Below are 20,132 nucleotides of genomic sequence, written 5' to 3' on the forward strand. Positions count from 1 at the left end.
GGGAGAGGTGGATGAGGAAGGGGATACTGGCTCCGGAGGACAAGGCAGTGTCCTCTTCCCCCAGCTGGTGGAGGCAGGGAAAACTTCCGGGGACTGTCACCCCTTGGCCAGGCTCGTCGGCTCCCCTTCCTTGGCTGGGGGAGACAGAGCGAAGATTGCATCCTTGCTTCATGCAGGAGTGAAGGAGTCACCGCACAAGGGGCCAGGTGGGGAAAGATCGGGGTCTAGGGGGGTAATTTCTAGGCCACTGCAGGCTCCGAGTAGAGGGTTGGAGCATCGTTTCAAAGATTAACAGAGGGTCCTGTGGCACCTTTGAGACTAACAGAAGTATTGGGAGCATAAGCTTTCGTGGGTAAGAACCTCACTTCTTCAGATGCAAGTAATGGAAATCTCTAGAGGCAGGTATATATCAGTGTGGAGATAACGAGGTTAGTTCAATCAGGGAGGGTGAGGTGCTCTGCTAGCAGTTGAGGTGTGAACACCAAGGGAGGAGAAACTGTTTCTGTAGTTGGATAGCCATTCACAGTCTTTGTTTAATCCTGATCTGATGGTGTCAAATTTGCAAATGAACTGGAGCTCAGCAGTTTCTCTTTGGAGTCTGGTCCTGAAGTTTTTTTGCTCTGATACGTTTCAAAGATTCTTTCCCTGAATTAAACTTTAAAATCGACCCCTCCAAAGCCCTGCACTTACTGCAGAGTGTGTGTAAAAAGCATCCAGGGTCATGCCAGAGCCCATCATTGTAGTGTCAGATCTCCTCCCAGCCAACAAGAGCCATTTCGCACTCGTTGCTTCCCTGCCTGGAGGAGAGATTGCTTGGTTAGCTTATGGTGGGAGAGGGAGAGGGTTGTTTGTTTTTGTTTGTTGTGCATGTGGATGAGTGTTGTGCATAGGTGTGAGCGGGCGGGTGTGCTTTGTGCAGGTGTGCAAAGCCAACGGCAGCTGGCACTCTCCCATTCTTTACATTCCAGCAATGGTCGGGTTAACACAGGTGCTTCCAGCTACCCTGACAGTGCCCTTTGAATAGCAGCACTTCCATTCATTGACATTAATTCCCAGGTTTCTCTTTCCATTCTAGAGACAAGGCAGGGGAGGGGCTATCTTTGATTGGACCCACTTCTGTTGGTGGACGGGACAAGCGTTCGAGTGCCACGGAGCTCTTCTTCGGGTCTGGGGAAGGTGACGAGGGTGGAACACGTAGGGAGTTAACACGTGGTGCAAGAGACCAGAGTTAACACCTACACAGTCATAGGCCAAAGGAGGGATAATGGGTTACAGATGGTTGCAAAGAGCCATCAATCCAGTGTCTTGATTAAGTCTGGGCGGGCAGGAGGCATATGGCTGATGTCCCACACGCAGTGGCACTGCCGGGGAGGGCTAAAAGACCTTCACACAGACAGGCACATGAAAGCTGGGCCATTTCACCTCCATCCTTTCCCACTAAAAACCCAAATTGATTATTCTGGGTCTTTCAGCGTGACTATGGCAATGGACACAATGCAAGTCGGGATTCCCAGGAGGAGCAATATCACCATGTTCACTGTCAAAGCAAACTAACGCGCACACCCCCAGTTCAGAAAGAGCAAGGACATCGCTGGGAAAATTTGTTGGGTTTGGGGGAAAATCTGGGAGGCCAACTGGGAAGGGCACAAAAAATATCAAACCATTTCCACCCTGGGTTTCAAAGGACAACAAAAGAAATATGTCCCCAATGATCTAAACCTAGTAAATATCCCAGCTCTAAGCACAGGGACAGCGACAGCTAGCATCCTGGATGCTTCCCATGGTCCATCAGTCCCCAGACACAAGACTGCATTGTTCGACAGCTGTTCTTGGTACATCCCTGTCCTTGCTCCTCAGGGCGTCTCGCTCAATCCCATCTCTTGGGTGGTGCTCTCAGCCTTGGATTGCAGGTTGAGCTCAGCCTTTGGTCCCTCCTGCAGCATGGTCAGCCACTGGCGGAAACCGCTGGCTGTCGGGGCCAGTACCAGCTCATTGAGAATGGCTGCGGCCAGACCCCCGCCAAGTGGGCCCAACCAGAAGACCTGAACAGAGAGCAGGAGCAGAGATGTTAATGAGAGTGGGCAACTCTGGGCCTGCCTCGCTTGCAGGGGAACCGGAACAGGGGGGATAGGGCTATGCCCTCCCACTTTTTACTAGCCATAAGGGCAAGCAATGGGGGAGGAGAGGAGTGAGCAGGGGGCGGGATCTTGGGGGGGGGGGGAGAGGCAGTGTGGAGGCAGGGCCTTAGAGAGAAGGGGCGGTACAGAGGCAGGGCCTCAGGGAGAAGGGGCAGTGTGGCACAAGGAGACAGGATCACAGTTTCAGCACCTGTGGCCCCCCCAACTTTTCAGGCACTTACGCTGCTCCTGGTTACTTGCCTGGAGCAAACTGTCCAGGTTGCTAAAGCAATCTCTTTCTCTGGGAGCAAACCGATGTAGGATAATCTCAAATGCATTGATAGTTCAAACTCATTCACAATATAATCTTAGTGGGTAACTCATGGTCTGAAGCAGAGCTGAGTGAATAACAGACTTGTTGATTTGCTGGCAATTCTGAAAAATTGGGGGGAAAAAAACAACCCAATCCCTTGTTTCAGGTTGAACAGAAAACAAATCTTTTTCAGAATTTTTGTCAAATCAAAAAGTGTAAAAAAATTTCATTTTGGATCAAAATGAAATGTTCTGTTTGACCCAGAGTCTAACATTTCGGTTTGACTGCAAGCATTTTTAAATGTTGTTGATTATTTCATTTAAATAAAATGAAATGAAATTTTGAAAGAAAAATCTTTTCGAACTGAAAAATTGAAATGTTTCATTTCAAAAATGTCAAAATGAAATATTTCAGTTTTTCAGTGTTTTCTTTTTTGTTGTTGTTGTTTCAATTAAAACAATTCCGTGAAACCAACGCAAATTTGCTAACAGTTTCAGTGTCACTGAATCTGTCTTCTCACCAAACAAATGTTTGGTATGAAAAATGTCACCCTTCTCTCAAAGGTGCTGGAATTAGGGGTGCTGGGGGCTGCTACACCCCCTGGCTTGAAGCGGTTTCCATCGTATGCAGGATTTAGAGTTTGGTTCAATGACTCTCAGCACCTTCACTATAAAAATTGTTCCAGCCTCTCTGCCCTCTCTAGACCACAGCCAGGCACTGTGAAGATTGGGACTCAGAAATCCGAGCAGCGTTGTCTCGTTTGGATTGACCCTACCCATCTATATTAGAGGCAGAGATGCTAGCAGTGCCTATAGTTAAGGTTGCCTGACACTTTCCATTATAAGACCCTTTAGTGGTTACAGTTGCTTATATCTTTGCCAAACATTAATTGTTCATGCTGACTTTCCCCATGTAGTATGGCTGAATTTTGGGGGGGGAAGTTTCAGCAAAAAATGGTTCAGCCCTTTCTAAGAACGAAATTAGGGGGAAATACATTGCTTGGCCCATGTTAAAACAATTCCCAGCGCCGTCTCATTGAGAAGCTCCGGCGCCTCCATGCTTTGGAGCAGGGGCTTGAAATGGGCACCGTTTAATGTCCTTTTAGCACAGGTTTGTGTGTGTAATTGTGGCCACAGTCGCCATTGAGGGAGAACCCAGGATCATCATCACTGAAAATACGAGGCAAGATCCCCAGCTCGTGTAGTTCAGCCCAGCTCCATTCAAACAAATGCAGAGGTGCCTATTTGCACCGGCTGAGGCTGCAGCCCACAGGCATCTACCACTTCAGCAGAGGGAATTGCTCTGTTTGTCTCATTGTAGTTGCTTGGGCCAACTCCTAGTGGGAAGTATAATCACACCCACCGGTCACTTTGTGAGGGGTTCCCCAGCTTTGGAAGTTCCTTCACCTGCCCCCGACTCAAACATAGAACATCTCAGGGCCTTGAAGTCAATAACAAAACTCTCCTTGAGTCCAGCGGGGTCAGGGTCTGAGATTCTCTGAGAAAAGGCAATGAGATTCACAACAATTGGGTGTTTTGCCATTTTTTTTTTAAATCCCCCCAATTCCATTACAAATTGAGTCTTTTTATGGAGACATGAATAACCGGGGAAGCCTGCACAGGATTGCGCTCTGCACGTAGCCTGATTAAGAGCTTTAATAACCCACCGTGCGGGAAGCACATTCCGTCGCCCTCATAAAGCAAAGAAGGAAATTGGCGTCATCAGTCTCAAACAGAGGAAGAAAAGGCAGAATTGTCAGCAATGGTACGAAAAACGCCACGCTTTGCCCAAAGCAAACACAATCCTCGCTGAAACCGTCCGGCATTTCATCTCCCAGGGAGCTGGGGCCTGATTAGGCGCTCTCCTATACCATTGTAAATCAGACACGACCCATTGGACTAAGTGGAGTGACACCAGTATGGAACCGGCGTGAGATCAGAATCAGGCTCTGTTCTGAAGGCCAGCTGTGGTTATTCTCTCCAATGGACCTGATTCTGCCTTTATTACAGGGGATAATGCATGAAAAGGAGAGGACTCAACTTGACCCGCAGATCCCAGGCGTCTCTTGCTATTCTGGTAGTTAGAAATTACCGATCGTTTTACTTGGAACCTGGGCACACTTGATCTGAGTAATCGATAAACCCAGAGACCCCTTTGTACAGTCGCTTGCTGGAAAAGAACCGGACTTGAAGCACCGCACAGTCTAAACCAGGCTTGGAAATTGCTCACTTACCCAGTGATTAGCAAATTCAAAAGTAATCAAAGCGGGGCCCAGTGACCGGGCGGGATTCATGCTGCATCCGGTGTAACCGATCTGGAGAGAAAGAGTGACAGAGACACGAGATAAACACGGAGTCTGCAGAAGTTGTCAAGGGGGAGGGAAGCGCCAGGATCCCAAGTAGCAGGATAATTTCTACAGATGCATCAGCCCGACGCCGGAGGGTGCAATAAAACCCCTGCAGCAGGCCTGCGTCTGCTGACTCGGGCGTGGACTGCAGGGCCGTAAATTGCCGTCTAGACCTTCGGGCTCAAGCTGGAGCCGAAGCTCTGGGCCCCATGTGAGCAGGGAGGGTCACAGAGCCTGGGCCCCACATCTACACGGCACTTTTACAGCCTTGCAGCATGAGTTCCGTGAGTTCAAATCTAAAGACTCCCAAATGTGGCCTGCAGGACCAGGCTTCCTGAAAGGGACGAGCTGCTGCCAGCTTGAGGTGACCAAAGTACTCACGGCAGCCAGGTGCCCCAGCATGACCGAGAGCCCGATGACCAGATGCCCGCCCTTGGCAGGGTCTCTCTTGCTCCCGGATGTGGCGAGGATGCAGAGGACCAGCTGGAAGGAGACGATCACCTCTATGCCGAGGGCTTGCAGGATCGTGACCCCCGGAGCCAGCTATGCTTTCAGAACCAGAGACACAACAACAGCATTACAAGGTGGAGAGGTTCGGCTGGGCCAGGCCCCTGCTTCTGCTTGGCTATGGGGAATGGCAGGCACCAGTGCAGATAATGACTCGGGAGGGTTCCCAGCCCAGCTCAGGGGTGTTCACAGCATAGGAGGACAGGGCAGGCTACCACAGCACAGGCAGCTGCTGGCCAGAGGAATTTCACCGGTAGTTCTATTAAGGCCAAAGCCCTTCATGCCCTGGCAGCAATGGTGGGATGTGCCTTACTGTCCCTCTTTTCTTCCACCTTCATTTACAAACAGGGGCAAGGGCACTGGACTGGCACGCAGAGTTCAGTTCCCTGCATAGCCACTGCCTGCTGGGCTGCCCTTCAGCAAGTCACTTCCCTGCTCTGTGCCTCAGTTTCCCCATCTGTACAATGGGGATAATGATACAGACCTCCTTGTAAAGGGCTTTAAGCTATACTGATGGAAATCCCTAGGTATTAGTATTATTATTATCATCACCAGAGACATCAGGCAACCTGCACTTACAACCATAAACCAGCTTACAAGTGTGTGATCACCTAGATGCAACACCACCTCCCCTCCGTATAGTGCAGTTCCACACTCACTGGCCCCATGCTCTGAGAGACAGGCACACACACATACCCTCAACCATGCACACACCACCACCCCCAAATTCAAACCCACACACCAGCCCTTTGCCCAGAGCTGTATGGGCACACCCGGCCAGCACATTCCCTTGCACCTGTACAGATGATCACAAACACACCGCATCCTCTATCCCTTCCCTTTTTTAAATTCTTATTCATGTTTATCATATCAGTGCCTAAGGACATGAGAACGGCCATACTGGGTCAGACCAAAGGTCCATCTAGCCCAGTATCCTGTCTTCTGACAGCGGCCAATGCCCGATGCCCCAGAGGGAATGAACAGAAGTGATCCATTCCCTGTCGCTCATTCCCAGCTTCTGGCAAACAGACAGAGGTTAGGGACACCATCCCTGTTCAACCTGGCTAATAGCCATTGATGGACCTATCCATCATGAATTTTTCTAGGGTTTTTTTTTTTTTTTTTTTTAAACCTCTTATAGTCTTGGCCTTCACAACATCCTCTGGCAAAGAGTTCCACAGGTTGACTGTGTGTTGTGTGAAGAAATACTTCCTTTTGTTTTAAACCTAATGCCTATTAATTTAATTTGGTGACTCCTAGTTCTTGTATGAGAAGGAGTAAATAAAACTCCCTTATTTACTTTCTCCACACCAGTCATGATTGTATAGACCTCTATCATACCCTCCCCCCCCGCCCCCGTCATCTTTTGTCCAAGCTGAAAACTCCCAGTCTTATTAATCTCTCCTCATATGGAAGCTGTTCCATATCCCTAATCATATTTGTTGCCCTTTTCTGAACCTTTTCCAATTCCAACATATCTTTTTTGAGATGGGGCAACCACATCTGCACACAGTATTCAAGATGTGGGCATACAATGGATTCATATAGAGGCAACATGATATTTTCTGTCTTATTGTCTATCCATTTCTTAATGATTCCCAACATTCTGTTTGCCTTTTTGACTGACACTGCACATTGACTCTTTCCTGAGTGGTAACAGCTAATTTAGACCCCATCATTTTATATGTATAGTTGGGATTGTGTTTTCCAATGTGCATTACTTTGCATTTATCAACACTGAATTTCATCTGCCATTTTGTTGCCCAATCACCCAGTTTTGTGAGGTCCCTTTGTAACTCTTCTCATCTGCTGTGGACTTAACTATCTTGAGCAGTCTTGTACCATCTGCAAATTTTGCCACCTTACTGTTTACCCCTTTTTCCAGATCATTTATTAAAATGTTGATTAGGACTAGGCCCAGTACACACCCCTGGGGGACACCACTTTTTACCTCTCTTCATTCTGAAAAAACTGGCCATTTATTCCTACCCTTTGTTTCCTATCTTTTAACCAGTTACCAATTCATGAGAGAACCTTCCTTCTTATCCCATGACAGCTACTTTGCTTAAGAGCCTTTGGTGAGGGAACTTGTCAAAGGCTTTCTGAAAATCTAAGTACACTTTATTCACTGGATCCCCTTTGTCCACATGCTTGTTGACCCCCTCAAAGAATTCTAGTAGATTGGTGAGGCATGATTTCCCTTTACAAAAAACACATTGACGCTTCCCCAACAAATTATGTTCATTTATGTCTCTGATCATTCTGTTCTTTACTACAGTTTCAACCAATTTGTCCAGTACTGAAGTCAGGCTTGCTGGCCTGTAATTGCCAAGATCACCTCTGGAGTCATTTTTAAAAATTGGCATCGCATTAGCTATGCTCCAGTTATTTGGTACAGAAGCTGATTCAAATGATAGGTTACAAACCTATCATTTAGTAGTTCTGCAATTTCACGTTTTAATTCCTTCAGAACTCTTGGGTGAATGCCATCTGGTACTAGTGATTTATTACTGTTTAGTTTATCAATTTGTTCCAAAATCCCCTCAATCTGGGACAGTTCCTCAGATTTGTCACCTAAAAAGAATGGCTCAAGTTGGGGAATCTCCCTCACCTCCCCAGCCATGAAGACAGATGCAAAGAATTCATTTAGTTTCTCCGCAATGGCCTTATCGTCCTTGAGTGCTCCTTTAGCATCTCAATTGTCCGGTGGGCCGAGTGGTTGTTTAGCAGGCTTCCTGCTTCTGATGTACTTAAAGAAAATTTTGCTGTTGCTTTGAATCTTTGCTTCAAATTCATTTTTGGCCTTCCTAATTATATTTTTTACACTTCACTTGACAGAGTTTATGCTCCTTTCTATTTTCCTCAATAGGATTTAACTTCCACTTTTTAAAGGATGCCTGTTTGCCTGTAACTGCTTCTTTTACTTTTTTGGTTTAGCCATGGTGGCTTTTTTTGGTCCTTCTAAAGCTAGAGTGTACATTTAATCTGAGTCACTATTATGGTGTATTTAAACGTTCCATGCAGCTTGCAGGGATTTCACTTTTAGCGCTGTCCCTTTTAACTTCTGTTTAACCGACTGCCTCATTTTTGTGTCATTCCCCTCTCTGCAATTAAATGCTACCCCAGGGGGCTGCTGTGGTGTCCCCCCCACCACACACCCCTGGGATGTTAAATTTTAATTATGTTGTGGTCACTATTACTAAGCCATCCAACTATACTCACCTCTTGGACCAGATCCTGTACTGCACTTCAGACTAAATCAAGAATTGTGGGTTTTAGGACTAGCTGCTCCAAGAAGCAGTCATTTAAAGTGTCAAGAAACTTTGTCTCTGTATCCCATACCGAGAGGATATGTACCCAGTCAATGGGGGGGGGGGGTAGTTGAAATCCCCCATTATTATTGAGTTGATTTCTGTAGTCTCTCTCTCTCCCTGAGCATTTCACAGTCACTATCATCATCCCGGTCACTGTCACAGGGGCCACTCACTGCAAATGGCACCCCCTGCTGGCTGCCCTGGGGGATTAGCTCTCCAGCTTACGCTCTCCCTTTAGTGATGTCTTCCCCTGACCTCTCTTGCTCTGCTCTCCAGCTCACTCCTAGGCCTGCAGCTTCCTCTCTGTGGCTTTGCCCTGCAGCAAAGTCACTAAAATCCTCCCTTTCTAAGGAATTCACAGGCTTTCCAGACCTGCTGTCTGGCTGATGCCTACAATGCTCTGGCTACTCCCCAGTGGCTGGTAGAGGAATCCAGGCCTGCCCCCTACACTGGGGTCCAGCCCAGAGACCCTATAACAAGCAGCCAAAGTCCTAACTCTTACTGCTGTTTCCCTGGGCTTCTTCCTACATCTCCAGCTTCCCCCTGCCCCCAGGTTTGCCAGCTTACAATGCCCTCCACTCTGGGCATGACTGCAGCCTGTTTCCCTTCAGCCTTTCCAGCAGCAGTCCCCTAAACACACTTCCCTCATCCCAGAAAGTGGCTGTCTCATTTCAACAACAGAAGCCCCAACATGTCGCTAACTACCTGGCTTTATACAAGCCCTGCCTCTTTGTGCACAGGTGAGTCTGTTCCTAATCAGCTGCCTCCAGCCTAAAGCTCCCCCTGTTGGCAGTCTTATTAGCTAATTGGGTCCAGTTAGCCTAATTCAGTTCTTGCTGGGCTAGTGTGAGGTGCTCATGCCATCACAAATGGAGGGAGGGGGAATGAGAGTTATTTACAGGGTGAAAGCAGGTAAACATACCCACTAATGAATTACAGGCTTAGGTTCCAAAAGGTAATAGTAGCTACTGTATATGCAATGAAAATGATCAGGGGGCTGGGACACATGGCTCTTGAGGAAACTGGGTTTGTTTCTTCTGCAGAAGAGAAGAGTGAGGGGGGGATTTGATAGCAGCCTTCAACTACCTGAAGGGGGTGTTCCAAAGAGGAAGGAGCTCGGCTGTTCTCAGTGGTGGCAGATGACAGAACAAGGAGTAATGGTCTCAAGTTGCAGTGGGGAGGTCCAGGTTGGATATTAGGAAAAACTATTTCACTAGGAGGGTGATGAAGCGAAGTACTGGAATGGGTTACCTAGGGAGGTGGTGGAATCTCCATCCTTAGAGGTTTTTAAGGTCAGGCTTGATAAAGCCCTGGCTGGGATGATTTAGTTGGGGATTGGTCCTGCTTTGAGCAGAGGGTTGGACTAGATGACCACCTGAGGTCCTTTCCAACCCTGATAGTCTATGAGTCTATATGCAAGCTCTATGTGTGCTTTAAGGCTAACCCAAACTAACCAGCTTAACAATCCTGCACTTATGCTTACAAATATTGCCCTCTCCAAATTCCAAGCATCATAGTGATGATAATTTCTCTTTAACATGGTTTTTTATTTCCTTCCCCCAGCTTTCAAGCTGGGATAGGATGAGATCTTGTGCACAAATCCTCTTCATGAAGGTGTGTGTGGAGGGGGAAATCAACAAAGTCTTTTGTCCCCTGATGTTCCACAATGGTTTGTCTGGTGTCTTTAGGCCTTCTTTTGGTAGGGAGGAGATGACACCTCTGGTGGTGAACTAGTATTTCACACTTGCTGATGCATCTCTCCTGACTGTGGGGTTTTACAGTTATAGCAAACACTTTCCTAGTTACAGAGCAGACACTTAACTATTGCCTTCTGACATGGGATACAGCTCGATTAATACATGCTGCATCTGACAAGCATTTCATAAAGTCTAAACACTAAACATATTCTTATAACTCTAATGTCAATTTTAACAATACTAACACACAGGAGAGCCAGACTGGTTTCCAGCTATGTTCAGCGAGGCCCAGGGACCTTGGCATGAGCTGGTACCTGCTCTGCCAGCGTCACAATGTCTACACTACAAATGCTACAGTGGCACATGCCACCTCTAGGGATTTACTTCCTTTACTCTTAACTTTAGGGCCTTTTTGACTAAGCTTCTCATTGTATTACAATTTTCCTTCCGTACGGATCAGAGCTCAGTTGCTGACGTGTGTTAGCAACGAGTCCTCTGACCGCGTGGTGGATTCCTCACTTAGTAAGACACGTGTTGCGACAGCACCTCGCTCCCACTGTAGTGATGTAGGCAGGAATTCTGCATTTTAAGCACAGGGCCAACCTAGCAGAAGTAGGCCAGCTACCCGCCTGCTGCAGGAAGGACCAACCAAGCTTGAGGCCCTATTGTGCTAGGCGCTGTACAGAGTAGTAGATGGCCCCTGCCCTGAACAGCTTAGAATCTAAATAGCCATGACAGGCACAGGGTGAGGGAAAGGGGCAGACCACTGGTTTCACCCGTCTCCCACTCTCATTCACCCCGATGCGCTGGGTGCTGTGCGGCTGGTCATTGTCACTAGTAGCTAATGCCACCGTCCTTGAGAGTTCAGTGCCAAGTGGGAGCAGAATCAGGGTGCTGTCCCGGAGCAGCAAACTCATGCAGTGCATGTCAGTCAGCACCATGGGCTCCCCCATTCAAATCCTTGCCTAACCCTCACTCACTTCACTAGGAGTTTGACCTGAGTCAGATCTGGGCCCTTGAGCTGGAAAAGTTCAGCTGGGTCAACAAGTCCATCCTGCCCAGTCCCCCAAAGCCGTCAGCTCAGGATTAAAACTGGATGACATTTTTTGGACAACCCCTTTTTTTTTTTTGCCCCCCCAAAAAATAAAATGCAGATTCAGATCGACCAAAACATTTAGTGAACTCATGTCAATTTCACAGAATTGGAAAAAAAAGCTGAAACAATCAAACTGCTTCGGTTTTTCGATGCAAAGCAACTTTTGGTTTTGAATTTTCTTTTAAGTTTATTTTAAAAGGTTAAAAAGAAAAAACCTCACGTGAAACAAAACATTTTTTTTCCTGATTTTTTTGGTTCACCGAAAAAGAGAGAAACAAAAAAACAAAAATTGATTTCCAGGGTTGATTTTTTTCAGATTTGTTGGTTTATCCAATGAACCAAAAGAAATGTTTATTCACATGGCTCTATTCAGGCTCGTCCCCCTACAGTGCATTTAGTTTCAAGGGCAGACAAGACTAGACTTTTTAGTTGGGGTTGGTCCTGCTTTGAGCAGGGGATTGGACTAGATGACCTCCTGAGGTCCCTTCCAACCCTGATATTCTATGATTCTATGACTACCAGATTGAGATGGCGGGGAAGTCCTGCCCCATTGAAGTCACTGGGAAAAAACTTCCGTTGACTTCAGTAAGGCCAGGGTTTCACTGGGTGTATTCCCTGACAGGACCAATACTCTGGTAGCTATTCCAGTCAGTTTCTTTCCCATGTCCTAGCCTGGAGAGGGGTATTAATCCCTAGATCTGCAAAGAGTCTCGTATCAATCCCTTGTTATGTGGCAATTAACGTAAAGGTCACTACAGCTTTATAGAAATGCTAAGAACAAGCGGATTACGTCAGTGGCATTTAGTCTCATGGGGCTGTTGGGAGCCAGCAGCAGACTTCATGCACGTCCTGACTTTCTTTCCAAAGTGTTTGGTCCCAATTTTGGAGATTTTCGTGAGAAGGGTTTGCTGCACTGGTGAGAACCAGGTACCGTGCAGATAAATCTTGCTCCTCCCCATGTGGTCCTACACCACTCTGTGATGAGCTTCCTATCGTTAGGGTGACCAGAGGTCCCGTTTTGGCTGGGACCGTCCCTTTTTTAAAGCCCTGTCCTGGATTTTTTGGCCAAGGTGGGCGTTTGTCCCATTGGCTCTCACCAACTCGATCAACAACGTTTTTTTGTCAAAAAGTGGGATGCGGTGGAACATGCGGGGGCAGGGCGGTGGCGAGCGGAGATCCCAGCCCTGCATGGGGAGGAGGCAGGGCTCGGGCGGGTGGCAGGCAGGGCTCAAGCAATGCCAGCGCCAACCTCATGGGGGAGGCCAGGTAAGGCTTGGGCGAGCAGCAACGCCAGCTCCCTGGGAGGGGGGCTCAGGTGAGTGGCTGGGGCCAGCCCCATTGTGGGGGCAGGGAGCTTTGGGCTAGCCCCGTGTGGTGTCCTGTTTTCCCTTTGGGAATGGTCACCTTACTTATTGCAATCCTGAGACCTCGCACATTTCTGCTAACATGCCTCTCTCCTGGCCTGCGAAACCCTCTGCAATTCAGGTGAGACCCCACCTCTGCCAATGCTCTGAATCCTGATCTGCAGCTCCCCCTGCCCGTGCCTGTCTTGAGGCCGTCCCCCCGACCACCACCCCCATGCTCTTCTCTGCCAAACACCTCAGCTCTGGCCTGGCCCTGAGGATGGGGGCTGGTGGGGGTAGCAAATTGTGACTCGGGCAGCAAAAAACAGTACCTGGGTGTCAGTAACAGCTGCTGGTGGGGGATTGGGACAAGGGAGGGCTCTGATCTCTGCGCTGGCAGGCTGCTGTATTGCCAATCCACTGGGCAGGGGGAGCAGGAAGAAGAAGGGTGCCAGGGGCCCAGGAGTGGGCTCTGTACTCAGGCTGGTAGCTCGGCAGGGCAGGCGATGGGGGAACGGGAGCTGTTTTCACAGCCCTGGGACCTGCCCTGGCATCAGGAGTCATGTGGAGGGGAAAGGTAGGGGGGCGGGGCTGGGGCTTAGGGGGGGGAGAGTGGGGCACCTTGCCACGCGGCACGTGGGTCAGGAAGCGGTGGGGGTTGGTGAGGGAGGGCACTATGCCCCGGGAGGGGATTCCGGTGGGTTGGAGGGGGGGGGCATTTAGTAACAAGACGTGAAGAGCTGCCCAGCCCCTCAGCTTGCAACCCCGTCTGCCGTCACTCTCATGTTAGGAGACTAGGGCAGGGACTGTGTCTTCCCATGGACGCCCCCAGCAATAAGAGGTTCCCTCTTGCAAACCCAGAGCCTTCTAGCAAATGGGGGCCAGAACCTGCCTGCAAACCTAGAGGCAACGCCAATGACTGCTGACGTATCTACTCGAGGAATTATTCTCGGGCCTGTGTTGTGCGGGGATCAGATTGGATGTTCGCAGTGGTCCTGTCTCACCTTGGAATCTACGAATAGCCCCCTCTGCCTGTCCGGTCCTCAGCCTTTGCCCTGTGTGGTGCCTAGTCTGTCCCTCAGCGCTATCCCAAGCTCCACGCTGAGCCGCGACTGATGGATGGACTGATGCAGCCTGGCAACACTCAGGCCAGGTCTACACTACACACATACATCGGTAGAACTATGTCGCTCAGGGGTGTGAAAAATCCACCCCCCTGAGGAATGCAACCTAGTCCCTGGTGTAGACAGCGCTGCGTTGGCGGGAGAGCTTTCTAGCACATTCCACCATCCTTTTCCACACACCGCTGCACAGAAGGGCTCCGAACCAGGGGGACAAAAACACATCTGATTAGAGTGACAGGCCGTATCGCAAGAGTTGTTACTGGAACTGGCTCTAACACCCCCAGAACACAGGCAGTGCCATGGCAGGAGGAGACCCCTCCCCCCCCCTCTGGTTCCCCAGCCCAGTTTCCTGTCCCATCCAGGAACAGATGAATCTTCAGAGGAAGGTGCACACACTTCATTTTTACCCAAACAATTTGATGAAACTGGCATGAATTTGCAAAATGTTTTGGTGTTGTGCCGACTCTGCCCTTTTCACCGAAAAAAGGTTTTGGCCAGCCGAAAAATGTTGCCCAGCTCTATCTTAACCCTGGTCTACACTACAAATTTACTTCAGTATAACTACCTCGCTCAGGGATGCAAATGCATGTGGCTATATGAACCTAAGCACCAGTGTAGACAGCAGGTGGATTAACTAAGCTATCAGAAGTTCTCTCCTGTTGGCTTACAGCATCTTTCTTAAAAGCACTACGGCAGTGCAGCTGCATGCCAATGCAGCGTTTTAAGTGCAGACCTGTCCCTAACCCCAGTTTTTGTTCTGCCCTCTTTGGGGCTTTCCTGTCTGCAGTGACAGGCATCCTTTGTGTGCTGAATTCAGTGCAGATTCTCACCCCAGACACACACACTGCGCTCTCTCCCCTGGAAATGTTAATTTCCGATTGGTTTCCTTAATCTAAAATTCTTTTCAGCTGGAACTGAAAGTAACTGGCTCCTTCTTTGTGTCTGGAAACAAACGACACACTAGAGCTGAGCAAAGGATTGGTTTTTTCGGTTTGGTCACCAAGGCAAAAAATCCGGGGGGGGGCGGGGGGGGGGAAATTATTCGTTTTGAACCGAAACTGGATTTTTTTTCAGTTGCTCTGACTGAAACAACAAATAAACAAAAACAACAACAAAAACTTCTTTTCAGACTGAAAAACACCTGAAACAAGATGGGGGAAAAAAAGGAAACCAAACTATTTTTTTTCAGCTTTTGCATTCCACTTTCAGTGTTTTTCAGCCTCTGGTTTTTGATTTGGTCGGTTGGTTTGTAAATCAAATTCAATTTCAAAACGAAACATTGTTTTGAAATGAAAAGCCAAACCGTGTCATTTCGAAAGGGTCAGAACAAACTGGTTCTGACACAAAGTTCAGAGCCCCCTTCCCACCCAGTCTAGGGCCGCACAGAGTTGGGTTTGATCCAGGCCCATCTCTAATGCCCATGGCCCACCTCCTGCTTGGGACCTCTCCTAGAAGAACCAACTCCCCAAAGCCCTGGGACTCGTTACTCACCTTGTTGACACCCATCTCCCCCCGGGCATGTTCTGGAGTCAGCCCGTAGAGGAGAGCTGAGGCGGTGATGCCCCCGAGCAGCTGTGCCAGGATGTAGCACATGGCCCAGGCTGGCCTCACTTTCACAGCCACCAGCATGGAGACGGTCACCGCCGGGTTCAGATGACCGCCGCTCAGGGGCAAGGCACAGTAGGACATGAGAGCCACCGAGCTCCCGAAGGCCAGTGACACGTGGAGCGGGTTGGGGGAGGCCAAGCTGCAAGGAGCCTGCGTCCCCACGTCCCCCAGGCTCGGGGTGGCAGCAACGGCTGAGTACATGGTACCGCTCGGCTCAGAACCAGCCCCAGAGGACTGGCTCTGGCCAGTGATGCCCGGATTCCCTGGGTCAACTGCAGGCTGAGTCCAAGGAGTGATGGAGGCCAACCCAGTGAAGAGAAAGATCCCGGTGCCCATAAACTCAGCCAGCAAAGCTTTGAGGAGACAAACGTCCCAAGCTCTGCAGGGCACCCGGGGCAGCTCCATCCTAAAACACGGCGAAGGATCCCAGGGCACGAGTGACGTTCTAGGGCTCAGTTCTGTCCCCTTCGCATTTATAACATCGCCCCCTCCTTCTCCCCTTCTGCAGCAGGTGCTGCGTGGACGTCAGCGGGAGGCGGGGACTGGCTTGACTCCGGCAGGCTTTCCAGGAACGGGCTCCAAAGTGGGGCAGTGTCAAGACCAACCACTAGGGGCCTTGGCCAGAGCATGGCTGAGGCCGATTTGACCTGGCTTGGGCAGGAGGGCAGAGGTTGGGGAGGGATGGGGGAGCATGGCCCGGGCATGTACCCCTCCTGCAGACTGCAGCCTCCTGCTGACCAACCAGGAGGGATGCAGGATTCCCTTCGGCCAGCTCCCCTTATGGATAGGGGATAATCCGGCCTCCAGCTCTTGTGTGGGGAAAGAAGCTCCTTCCATCTTCCCTCTCCGACGCTGCACAGGGCAGCTCCCATCCCAGGGCAATGGAAATATTTACCTGCCTAGTGTCCAGAGCTGTCAGGCGGCTGAGGGCTGGCCTCTGTTTGAGCAGAGCGTTTACTGTCTGAGTCCTCCCGTTGACCTCCGCCGTCTGCAGGCTCCGCTGCTCATTCCATCCTGTGGGATAAACTCTGCTCCCTGCCGCCAACCGGGAGGGACCCCACCGAGTTCCCAGGAGCTAGTCTCCATTTGCTCCGGCCCTGCGGGATGATGTTATGCTGGCAACCACTTAACAGAGCAACCAAGGGGAGATTAACCGGCAGGTTCTTTGATCTGGTTTGCCGGCCCTGCTGCGTAGAGCGAATACCGGGATCCAGCGGCGGTGGGAAAATCCACCAGGGTCAGAGGCTTTTCTAACCCAAACTTGAACTCTGATCATTTTACGGCGTCCCTGTCACCTCGCTCTCTTCCTCCAACCACCCCCCACCCATGGGACAAGGGACGCCCCTGGGGTTAAACCCCCCTTTGTCTCCATCCCACAGGGGTCTCATGGGCCCTCACTCTCGTGACTGTGTGCTATGGATGTAGCAAAGGCTGACTTCTGAAGCTGAGCGAATACACCACAGGCAGCAGATGCCCTGAGGCCATATACAGGTAGCAGGTTAGCTCAAATGGCAGGGACTTGATCTTTTAGAGCCGCGGAAGGTAAATTCTCCATCTGCTTAACTTCTGAGCCACGGCGGTGTCTGGTGGTGGTGATTGACACATCCCAGGCTTCTTACAAACAGCCGGGCGTTGAGCACTTTTTCATGAAGTAGACTTGCAAGGGGGCAGGGGAGATAATCAATTTGTCAACAGGACCTTATGCATCCAGCAAAACCCCTCCTAACCCAGCTGTGGAACTGTATGCAAGACTGGCTGGACTCTCAAAGGTCATCCTAGAACAAAGAGGGCACAGAGACTGAATCAGATTAGAAACGGAAAAACTGGAACATAAGCCAGGGAAAACGTAAAGTATTTAATCAGAGTTATTAATCACAGGCTGAGTTGTTGAAATGAACCTGCCAAAAATACTGACGGCTTCTAATATACCTCTGTGTATTTTATCTAAAATCCGAAACCTACAAATACGACAGAGATCAATTGGCAGGCCTCGCTGTTTGGGGAGAGGATTAATTCGTTTGGGCTCCGTCGCAGGGCCGCAGCATGTGTAGAGATGGCCAGGCGTACAGAGGTCGTTTTAAACCAGGCATTGCTCGTTGAGGTACATGCACAATGAAATTCACAGGATCAGAAGCGGGTTCTGTCCCACTGAATTTCCAGGGCCGCTGTCCAGTCCATGCCAAATTGGCATTCACCGGGGGGCATTGACATAGGATTTGAAGTTTCTTTTATTGCAATAAATATCCTTGGCTTTCTCTAGGAGAGGGGGAACCGCCCAGTAATCAGACATTCAAATAACTCTGTCACGTGCAAGGGTCAACGCATTCAGCAGGCCAGAAGGAGGTCTAGGCATCACTTTTCCCAAATAGCAATGCTCTCGCAGGGCCTCCTGGGTATTATCCATACCCACTTTGCAGTCATGGCAATTTCTCCCTCTCTCCTACTGCCAAGGTAAGAATCCAGTCACTGGCACTGTGGCGTCCTTGTCTACCTGGTTTTGCATAGGGCTTTTATTTTATTTTTAACCATGGGATCTGTAAACAGGAGGGAGCTAATATTGTGACATCTGGTCTTCTTAATCCCAAGTGGTGGAAATAGCGAAAAGCCCAGATCTTGTGTTATTTCAAGACCACGAAAGGATCGCTCGGGCAAGATCTGGCCCATAAATAAACCATAAATAAGCATCAGTCCTGAGCCATTTAGATTCCAGAGTCCATGTGTGAATCCATCTCATTACTGCTCAGGGCCATTCACACAGCCCTGAAAAACAAAGGGCTTGAGGAAGTGTTTATTCATTCAACTTTGCAATTGTTTGTGTGAATGTGAATCCTGATTCTAACAATCATCTATGCTTCTCTGGCCCCGTCACCAAGGTATCAGAGCACCTCACAGTCTTTAACATATTTATCCTCATAGCACCCCTGTGAGGCAGGGCAGGGTTATTAGCCCCATTCTACAGAGGGGAAACTGAGGCACGAAGCCAGGGTACAACGTTCAAAAGTGCCTAAGTCTCATTTTCAAAACTGATCAAGAGGGGTAGGAGCCTGGGTGCCAGTGAGAGTTAGGTGCTTCCTCAGTGCCGACGTCACTTTTGAAAATTGTATTCTAAGTGACTTGCTCACAGGCACACAGGAATTCTGTGGCAGAGGAGTGGGGTGGGCCTCCTCAGTGTCCAACCAGCCCCCTAATCTTACTCTCTGCCCCGCTGAAATCAAAAGGAACTCGACAGTTGACTCCCCCGGCCCAGTCTTGGGCCCTTCAGGCTGGCAAAGGTCTCTGCTTGCTGGACAGCAGCAGCCTTAGGTGCCGTGACACCATGTGCCTCACCTCTGATCGGGAGGGAGCCCCCTTATGGGTGACAGGGGACTTCACTCACCCCAGCTGATTCATTTCAAGCCCAGAAGGGACCACCTGATCATCCAGGCTGACTCCCGCAAAGGTGGCTCCTGGATTTGAATCAGGGACCTCTTGAGAGATAGTCAAATGCTTTACCATGGAGCTACATGCCCTGTAGAAGTCTGTACGGTCTGTACTGCGGGTGCCAACTAATGCCAGTTGATTTTTCCATGTGCACACTCAGAATCCACTCCAGAGCAGGCGTGTTAGTGCTGTGGGCTTCCCCTGCTGTCTCTGGAGTAGCAGCTCCCCAGGTCCTATCAATAGCGGAGCACGTTCGCGTTAGTTTCTCTGTGAGCGAGTGCAGGGTAGAACTCAAGACAAGCCAACATGGTTTCATGAACACACGGGCTATTTCTCACCAGTTCGGAGCCCGGTTCTTTCCAGACTGCCAGCTAAACCTACGACCAATAGGCGCTGCCTTTATCTGCAGCCTGCAAAGGGTTACGGTTGGTGACATTCTGCTCCTGCAACCCAGCAACCAAATTCCATTCTGCTTTCCCTTGGGCAGGCCCTTCCTGCGATTCGATAATAGATGGCGTCTAATTAAACCTGATGGAAACCAATGTGTTTTGGTGACAGCCACTGAAAGACGACGCATTTCTCATGACACCAACTTACCTGGAAACCATCTCGGTTTCTTTGTACCAGTTTGACTTCTGATTAATTCTGTCTGACCCCCAGTGACGGAGCTGGCCCTAAGGAGCGGGGTGGGGAAGGAACCAACACTTCGTAGGCCACGTTTCTGGTCTTCAAATGTTTCTGCCTCGCTTGGCACTAGCAAAGCAATCTGCACCCAGCCCCCATAGCTTGGTCTAGCGCCGTATGGACCTTGTGAGCATGACCAGGCACCCCACGCCCTACAACAGTGCCCCATGGTGATGGACTGATCCCCATATCCGCTCCCCAGGGGAATCACAGCGCCCGCAGGACGCATCTTTCCTGTCCTATCCACGGGAATTTTCTGACGAGACTTTTTTCGTCTGAAAATGTCAATTTGTCAGAACCAAACCTGTTTGCAAGAGAAGATTGTTTTGGAGCGGTTTCCCCATTGGAATTTAGAGGTTTCAGAGTCGTTCCAATGCTCCACTATGACATTTTCTGAATGAAAAGTCTCATTTTTTTTATTTGAAACGATTTTCCATTCTAAAATTTCAAGTTAAGTCATACCAAAAAAAAAAAAGTTAATTTTTTTTCAGTGTCAACATTGAAACAAAACATTCCGGCTGACTCACTCCGTTCCTCCCCCCCCCCCCCCCCCCCCCCCCCC

General features: G+C 49.5%; 1 protein-coding gene across 1 annotated transcript; it reads right to left on the reverse strand.

Annotated features, from left to right (window-relative positions):
• Nucleotides 1-1,521: 1,521 nt before the first annotated feature.
• LOC117869353 (aquaporin-5-like) lies at nt 1,522-15,871 on the reverse strand. Its single transcript, XM_034756145.1, has 4 exons — nt 15,350-15,871; nt 5,159-5,320; nt 4,664-4,744; nt 1,522-2,042 (listed from the first exon to the last, which is right to left on the reverse strand). Exons 1-4 carry the CDS (start codon nt 15,869-15,871, stop codon nt 1,854-1,856), a joined length of 954 nt encoding a protein of 317 aa, XP_034612036.1. The 3' UTR covers nt 1,522-1,853.
• Nucleotides 15,872-20,132: the final 4,261 nt, after the last annotated feature.

This window comes from Trachemys scripta, chromosome 23, assembly GCF_013100865.1.
Source record: "Trachemys scripta elegans isolate TJP31775 chromosome 23, CAS_Tse_1.0, whole genome shotgun sequence".
Taxonomy (NCBI): domain Eukaryota; kingdom Metazoa; phylum Chordata; order Testudines; family Emydidae; genus Trachemys; species Trachemys scripta.

Excerpts from the sequence above, each read along its gene's own strand:
- LOC117869353 (XM_034756145.1), bottom strand. The coding sequence starts at position 15,871 with ATGGAGCTGCCCCGGGTGCCCTGCAGAGCTTGGGACGTTTGTCTCCTC. Across the intron at positions 5,321-15,349 it reads GGGAGATGGGTGTCAACAAG|CTGGCTCCGGGGGTCACGAT; the intron begins GTGAGTAACGAG and ends CTGAAAGCATAG. Across the intron at positions 2,043-4,663 it reads TTGAATTTGCTAATCACTGG|GTCTTCTGGTTGGGCCCACT; the intron begins GTAAGTGAGCAA and ends CTCTCTGTTCAG.